Source organism: Camelina sativa, chromosome 11 (genome assembly GCF_000633955.1).
Source record: "Camelina sativa cultivar DH55 chromosome 11, Cs, whole genome shotgun sequence".
In the NCBI taxonomy this organism is placed as follows: Eukaryota; Viridiplantae; Streptophyta; class Magnoliopsida; order Brassicales; family Brassicaceae; genus Camelina; species Camelina sativa.
Window position 1 is genome coordinate 7,137,053 of NC_025695.1, and position 7,699 is coordinate 7,144,751.

Genomic DNA, 7,699 nt, shown 5'->3' on the forward strand with positions numbered 1-7,699 from the left:
CATTGTAAGAAACTTTGGGCGCGGAAGAGGTTTGGTGAGGGCATCGGCTAACTGATCATCCGTCGAAACATGAGTGACGCGGAGAGCACCAGATTACTCTTTCCCGGATGAAATGATAATCAATAGCAATATGCTTCATGCGTGAGTGGAAAACTGGATTAGCACAAAGGTAGGTCGCACCAACGTTATCACAATACACAATCGGAGCAACAGGTAAAGTGACACCAAGTTCAGTTAGAAGAGAGCATATCCAGATGAGTTCGGCAGTTGCATTTGCGACAGCTCTATACTCAGCTTCTATAGCAGAGCGAGCAACCCTCTTCTGTTTCTTGGAGGACCATGAGATCGGAGTGGTACCAATGTAAATAACATATGCATTTGTGGAGATGAGGTCCTCGCGATCACCACCCTAGTCGGAGTCCGAGAAAGCGTGAAGTGTAATTGGTGTCGAGGGTCTCAAGAGGATACCATGTGAGACAGTACCGGCGAGATATCGGAGAATCCGTTTAGCCGCCTGCCAATGTATGTCCGTAGGTGAATGCATGAACTGTGCTAGGCGGTTCACGGCAAACGCAATATCAGGATGGGTGAATGCCAAGTACTGCAAACTCCCTAAAACAATGCGATACTCCGTCGGGTTGTCATGAGGTTGGCCGGTGTGAAGCGTAAGTGATGGTTCCGGAGCCATTGGTGTGGACACAGGTTTAGCATTCAGCATATTAGTCTTTGTTAAGAGATCAATAATGTACGTTCGCTGCATAAGATGAAGTCCCTTGCTAGTGTGAGTTGCTTCGATGCCAAGAAAATAGTACAAGTCGGTCGGTTCTTTTAAAGAAAAACGCTCAGCCAATGCGTCAATGAAACCGGCAATGAGACGATTGGTGCTACCGGTGACGATAATGTCGTCAACATAGACCAACGTGTAAACCACGTCCCGACCAGAACGATAAACAAACACCGATGTGTCAGCCAGAGAATTGTAAAAGCCCAGTCGCAACAGATACGTCTTGAGTTCTTGATACCATGCGCGCGACGCTTGCTTCAGACCATATAACGCTTTGTTTAAACGACACACATAGTGAGGACGGTCCTTGTCGACAAACCCGGGAGGTTGTGAGATATAAACTTCTTCCTGAAGCGTTCCATGGAGGAAAGCATTATTGACGTCGAGCTGTTTGATACCATGTAAAATAGGAAGCTTGATAATATTATTCAAGATGAGAAGTACAATATATACACAATAAATTAGGGTTTTAGGTACCTACTATTTACTAATATATCCTTTACATAAATATATCTTATATGTGGAACCTTTTGGCTTTTGTGATACCTCCTTTGATTGGATATCTTGTTCTTTAATTTGCCAATGCTCATGGCGGCGCGCCAATCAGAGAGGGTGTCCTACTACATGTGTACACGCGCACGAAACTAATTGGCCGGGTTGCTTCCAAGCTTAGCTCGAACACTCTTCTCATGGATGGACTTACGAAAATACTTGAATTTAGCAGTTTTATAATGGTATAAAATTAATGGCAATAGAAAAACATCTGTAAAATGTAACTTCAATGGTTTAATATATATAGTAGCTTCAATGTAAAATGTAACTTCAATGTTCAGAAAAGTTTACCACCACGTTTTTGATATTACCACCACTGCAGCAATAATTTGTAAGGATATTGTTGTAGATCGATGGATACAACTAACTAAAGAATAACACATCAAAGAACTAAAGTTAGATTACAATCTGGTATAAAAATTATAATTATGCATAAAGAAGAAAATGTGGGTCTACTGTGATGTCTCTTTTATATCATTGAGAATTATATGTCTATGGGGACAAGGACCACGTGTGACCAGTGTTCATCAAATCTAACTCACACTAAAAACAACCAAGTCCGTACCACAACAAGAATATTCCACCCACCAGATACACCTCACCGGAGATTCTACCGTCGTGAATCAACTTTTTGCTCTCATAGAAACTATGGAAGTAATGCGCATAGTGGTCGATTTCACTTAGACATGTACATTTAACCAATTATAAATTATGATTTTGTTTAATGTAACAATTTATTAGATATGCCTATATGAGTGAAAAAGGAGAGCAAAACCATGCGTTCAATTTTCTCCAGAGAGAAGAATTCTAGATTTAAGTTGTTAACTTAAAATGAAAACATCATGACATTAAGCAAAAACCAGATCAAGTCTCAAGAATGTATATTTAACGAATCAACAACAACTGTCTTGAAATAAGCAAAAGGGGGAGATTTCATATATCTTGAAGCCATAACGAGATATAGGCTAGAATACAAAGCTGGCTTAAGAAAAGAAGAGTTGAAAGACGCGATCAGTTAAACTTTGCATTAGAGAAGTCCATCCCAGGATTCTGAGCCATGAACTTCTTGAGCATATCTTGCTTCTCCATCTCATCACTCGTTGGGAGTCCCATCTGCTTTTGCCTTTGATCAAACTGTTACAACAAAAAAAAAAAAAGAGAATCTCTGAGTCAATCTTGCAATATTAAAATCAAACACAAAGAACTGGTCAATAAGAAAAAGAAACCGATTAGCTTACCATCATCTTCTCAACGGTTGCACGAGTTTCAGGGTCAAGATCACCCAATTTGCTGCTCTCTGGTTCAACTTTCTGAGTGTCAATCTCAGGTTCACCTTTCACACAATACTTCCACCACTCCATCTGGTCTTGCTTTGTCAAGAGCACCGCTATCATCTTTTGATCCTCGATGTTCCAGAAGCAGTCATCAGGCTTGACAGGATGAAAGAACTCTCCATCAATGATTAGTTCTTGCCCTTTGAGACCAATTTTGATACGGTTCTTCTTGATTTCACAGGTAACAGACCATGACTTAGTGCCTGCTGGAACTGGAACGTTAATTGTGACCTCTTTGTAGATTCTGTCCCCATGAGTATTTCTCAAAATCAAGCCCATTGCCTTTGTTAGGAACTGCACCAAAACCAAAACGGGGGAACATATGAAGTTAGTTTTGCAAAAACAGAGACTAAACTTGTAAAAATCTAAACTTTATCCAACATCCTAGACTCTACAAGATCAACGAATCAGGTTGTGATGTTGAAACTAAGTGTCAAATCAAAACTAATTCATTCAACAATCCTAATTCATCATAGCAAATTCAACCAAACACAAAAAAACAGAACCAAAGATTAATCCAAGGCAGCTGAGTAAACAATACTTAATCCCAATCATAACCCTAAACCAAACTAATCACCAGAGGCAAACAATCAATTACCACATTCAAGAAAGCAGAACTCGAAGGACTTACCAATGGTAGCCGATTCTTTTTTCTCCTCCTTCGGCTTCTCAACCTCCATTGGCTCCGAAAGAGCCAAGCTTTCCTTCTTGGGCTTCTCAACCTCCATGGGTTCCGTTGGCTTCAAGCTCTCCTTCTTTGGCTTCTCAACCTCCATGGGCTTCACAGTCACCTTCTCCAGCTTCTTCTTCTCCGCTTCCCTCAACCTATCTTTCGCGGCCCTAACAGCAGAAGCGATCTCCTTCTCAGCCGTGTCTTTCTTGAGAAAGTTGCTCTCTTTCCCAATAAAGTCGAGAGCTTTCTCCAAAAACCCTAATGGGTTTGAAGGATCAAAGCTTGCACTAAACGGTACCATCGAGGGTCTCGCCTCCTCCATCTCAGAGATAATCGCCATTGGGTTGATTTCTTAAGCTATAGGGTTTTGCTGTAAGTAGTAGAAATTGAAAATCAAGAGCAGTAGAATTGAGATTCTTGTGTCGTCAATGGAGAAGAGCTTATGAATGTATTTATAGAGAAAACCAAAATAGGGTTAAATGGAAAGTTCTAGAAGATACAGTCTCTTCAATTCCCTCTCGAATTCTAAATTTCTTTTAATTTTCCTTTTCCTCAAATTACTAAAATTTTCCTGATTTCTGTTTATTTTTTCCTATTTATCATTTAAGTTAATAATCTATTTGTATAATAGCAATTCTCTAACAATAGATTAAAACAATTAAAGACATTTAAAAGCCCAAGATTTGTTTGTTTGTAGAAAAAAAGAAAAGCTTAGATTTGCTAAAAAATATCTTCTTAAAAGATTTGTTGAAATCTTGTTAAGAAAAATCTTAACATGATTGGAAATCTTTAAAACTTTTTATATAATTTGAATAGCTATTAATTTACCTTTATCTTTAATAATTATTAATTTGATAGCAATGTGAATTTCAATTTAATTTTTGTTTTTTTTAAAAAAATTGATAGATTTTTAGAAAAATGCAATGCCTACATCAAACAACAACCCTCCTAATGATTCCTTCAACTTGTAAACAGCATTGGTCTCGTGTCTCGATATATTCATTTGGATCATGTATTTTGTTAATATCAGTGTCAAACAAATTTAGTAAATTTGAATGTTAACAGACTGACAAATATCAAACTGGGGGTGTAGCTCATACGGGGTTCGATTCCCCGCACCTCCACTTTGCAAATACTCATTTAACTTGCGTTTGGAAAATTTCTAAGGTTCCCTTAGTTCCTCCTACACACGTATATTCCTCATAATCGTTTTATTTTTGCTTGATCATATCTTAGATCTCCATGTATGTAGTGAGTTTAAAGAGTTGAGCATTTGAAAATAAGGCTATAAGATCAAACATTCATTCATGAACTGTTATAGATACAAACAAAGAAGACTGAGTGCAAACCAATCATCATCATCATACAACATTCCTTCTCAAAGAGAGAGAACAAAACGACAAAGAAAAGAAGAATGAATTGATCAGGAAGAAGATAGGTTTGGCATGCAAATGCCAGAATCTGGACTGTGCTGTTCTTTCCAGATTTTACCAGTAACTCTAAGTTTAAGCTCTTTCCTGTCCCCCCCGGAGAAGAAGAGAGCCATGTTCCTTTGGATGATGAGACCGTCGTTGCTGTCTCTTACTTTCCTGTGGCTGTCTCTGATGCTTCTTGGTGTTCCTTCCCATGTCAGCTTCCTTCCACTGCCTCCCACTTCTAAGCTGTAGCTGTAGCTCCGTGCATCTTCCTCGTCCCCCATGAATCTCAAGAATGCCATGTATACCGGACCCATCCCGAGCTGGAACGCTTCAAAATGGAGGCAAAAGTATTGCCCAAAGCAATGGAATACCTGAACCCAGATAAGAAACAAAAAGAAGAAACTTGTCAGTTTTGATGCCATAAACACTGAAGAGAGCCATGTTTTCGTAGACAAAGAAGGATATGCTCACGGTTAGCATCCAAGTAGCGTTCTCCACTTCACGCGGATTGGATTTGACGTAGCGATGGTTAAAAGTGGAACCAGCGTGCANCTATATGAGTGAAAAAGGAGAGCAAAACCATGCGTTCAATTTTCTCCAGAGAGAAGAATTCTAGATTTAAGTTGTTAACTTAAAATGAAAACATCATGACATTAAGCAAAAACCAGATCAAGTCTCAAGAATGTATATTTAACGAATCAACAACTGTCTTGAAATAAGCAAAAGGGGGAGATTTCATCTTGAAGCCATAACGAGATATAGGTTAGAATACAAAGCTGGCTTAAGAAAAGAAGAGTTGAATGACGATCAGTTAAACTTTGCATTAGAGAAGTCCATCCCAGGATTCTGAGCCATGAACTTCTTGAGCATATCTTGCTTCTCCATCTCATCACTCGTTGGGAGTCCCATCTGCTTCTGCCTTTGATCAAACTGTTACAACAAAAAAAAGAGAATCTCTGAGTCAATCTTGCAATATTAAAATCTAACAAAAAGAACTGGTCAAGAAGAAAAAGAAACGGATTAGCTTACCATCATCTTCTCAACGGTTGCACGAGTTTCAGGGTCTAGATCACCCAATTTGCTGCTCTCTGGTTCAACTTTCTGAGTGTCAATCTCAGGTTCACCTTTCACACAATACTTCCACCACTCCATCTGGTCTTGCTTTGTCAAGAGCACCGCTATCATCTTTTGATCCTCGATGTTCCAGAAGCAGTCATCAGGCTTGACAGGATGGAAGAACTCTCCATCAATGATTGGTTCTTGCCCTTTGAGACCAATTTTGATACGGTTCTTCTTGATTTCACAGGTCACAAACCGTGACTTAGTGCCTGCTGGCACCGGAACGTTAATCGTGACCTCTTGGAGATTCTGTGCCCATGAGTATTTCTCAAAATCAAGCCCATTGCCTTTGTTAGGAACTGCACCAAAACCAAAACGGGGCACATATGAAGTTAGTTTTGCAATAACAGAGACTAAAGTTGTAAAAATCTAAACTTTATCCAAGATCATAGTCTCTACAAGATCAATCAACGAATCAGGTTGTAAAGTTGAAACTAAGTGACAAGTCAAAACTAATTCATTCAACTATCCTAATTCAACCAAACAAAAAAAAAAAACAGAACCAAAGGTTAATCCAAGGCAGCTGAGGAAACAATACTTAATTCCAATCATAACCCTAAACCAAACTTATCACATTCAAGAAAGCAGAACTCGAAGGACTTACCAATGGTAGCCGATTCTTTTTTCTCCTCCTTCGGTTTCTCAACCTCCATTGGCTCCGAAAGAGCCAAGCTTTCCTTCTTGGGCTTCTCGACCTCCATGGGTTCCGTTGGCTTCAAGCTCTCCTTCTTTGGCTTCTCAACCTCCATGGGCTTCACAGTCACCTTCTCCAGCTTCTTCTTCTCCGTTTCCCTCAGCCTATCCTTCGCGGCCCTGACAGCAGCAGAGATCTCCTTCTCAGCCGTGTCTTTCTTGAGAAAGTTGCTCTCTTTCCCAATAAAGTCGAGAGCTTTCTCCAAAAACCCTAATGGGTTTGAAGGATCAAAGCTTGCACTAAACGGCACCATCGAGAGTCTCGCCTCCTCCATCTCAGAGATAATCGCCATTGGGTTGATTTCTTAAGCTAATAGGGTTTTGCTGTAAGTAGTAGAAATTGAAAATCAAGAGCAGTAGAATTGAGATTCTTGTGTCGTCAATGGGAGAAGAGCTTATGAATGTATTTATAGAGAAAAGCAAAATAGGGTTAAATGGAAAGTTCTAGAAGATACAGTCTCTTCAATTCCCTCTCGAATTCTAATTTTCCTTTTCCTCAAATTACTAATTTTCCTATTTATCATTTAAGTTAATAATCTATTTGTATAATAGCAATTCTCTAACAATAGACTAAAACAATTAAAAGCTCAAGATTTGTTTGTTTGTAGAAAAAAAGAAAAAGCTTAGGATTTGCTTTAAAATATCTTCTTAAAAGATTTGTTGAAATCTTGTTAAGAAATAATCTTAACATGATTGGAAATCTTTAAAAACTTTATATGATTTGAATAGCTATTAATTTACCTTTATCTTTAATAATTATTAATTTGATAGCAATGTGAATTTCAATTTAATATTTGAACACTTTAAAAATTGATAGATTTTAAGAAAAATGCATACATCAACAATCCTCTTAATGATACCTTGATTGGCAACTTGTAATTTTTTTTTGACTAAATCCCATATTTGGTCTCGTACGTGTCTCAATATATTATACATTTGGATCATGTATGTTGTTATTAATCAGTGTCACAAAAACTTAGGAAATTTGAATGTTAACAGACTGACAAACATCAGTCAGGGGGTGTAGCTCATATGGTAGAGCGCTCGCTTCGCATGGTTCATATGGTAGAGCGCTCATAGGTTCGATTCCCCGCACCTCCACTTTGCAAATACTCTTTTTACTTGC

General features: G+C 38.5%; 4 protein-coding genes across 4 annotated transcripts in view; all 4 read right to left on the reverse strand.

The window, feature by feature from the left end:
• LOC109127239 (uncharacterized mitochondrial protein AtMg00810-like) lies at positions 56–1,374 on the reverse strand. The gene is made up of 3 exons (XM_019231782.1): positions 1,312–1,374; positions 479–1,171; positions 56–409 (listed from the first exon to the last, which is right to left on the reverse strand). The coding sequence occupies exons 1-3, from the start codon at positions 1,372–1,374 to the stop codon at positions 56–58; spliced, it is 1,110 nt and encodes a 369-aa protein (XP_019087327.1).
• LOC104722124 (protein BOBBER 2-like) lies at positions 1,922–3,763 on the reverse strand. The gene is given in 4 exon segments (XM_019232995.1): positions 1,922–2,470; positions 2,575–2,904; positions 2,906–2,964; positions 3,302–3,763. Coding segments are annotated over 4 exon segments (894 nt in total). The 5' UTR covers positions 3,684–3,763; the 3' UTR covers positions 1,922–2,347.
• Positions 4,624–7,699, reverse strand: part of LOC104717436 (E3 ubiquitin-protein ligase SINAT4) — a gene marked incomplete in the record, with an annotated part of 6,655 nt that continues 3,579 nt past the window's right edge. The window contains 2 exon segments of the mRNA XM_019232994.1: positions 4,624–5,132; positions 5,233–5,312. Of these exon segments, the coding sequence (XP_019088539.1) occupies positions 4,767–5,132; positions 5,233–5,312 (446 nt within the window).
• Positions 5,433–6,946, reverse strand: LOC104722125 (protein BOBBER 2-like). Its single transcript, XM_010440237.2, has 3 exons — positions 6,485–6,946; positions 5,791–6,179; positions 5,433–5,691 (listed from the first exon to the last, which is right to left on the reverse strand). Exons 1-3 carry the CDS (start codon positions 6,864–6,866, stop codon positions 5,569–5,571), a joined length of 894 nt encoding a protein of 297 aa, XP_010438539.1. The 5' UTR covers positions 6,867–6,946; the 3' UTR covers positions 5,433–5,568.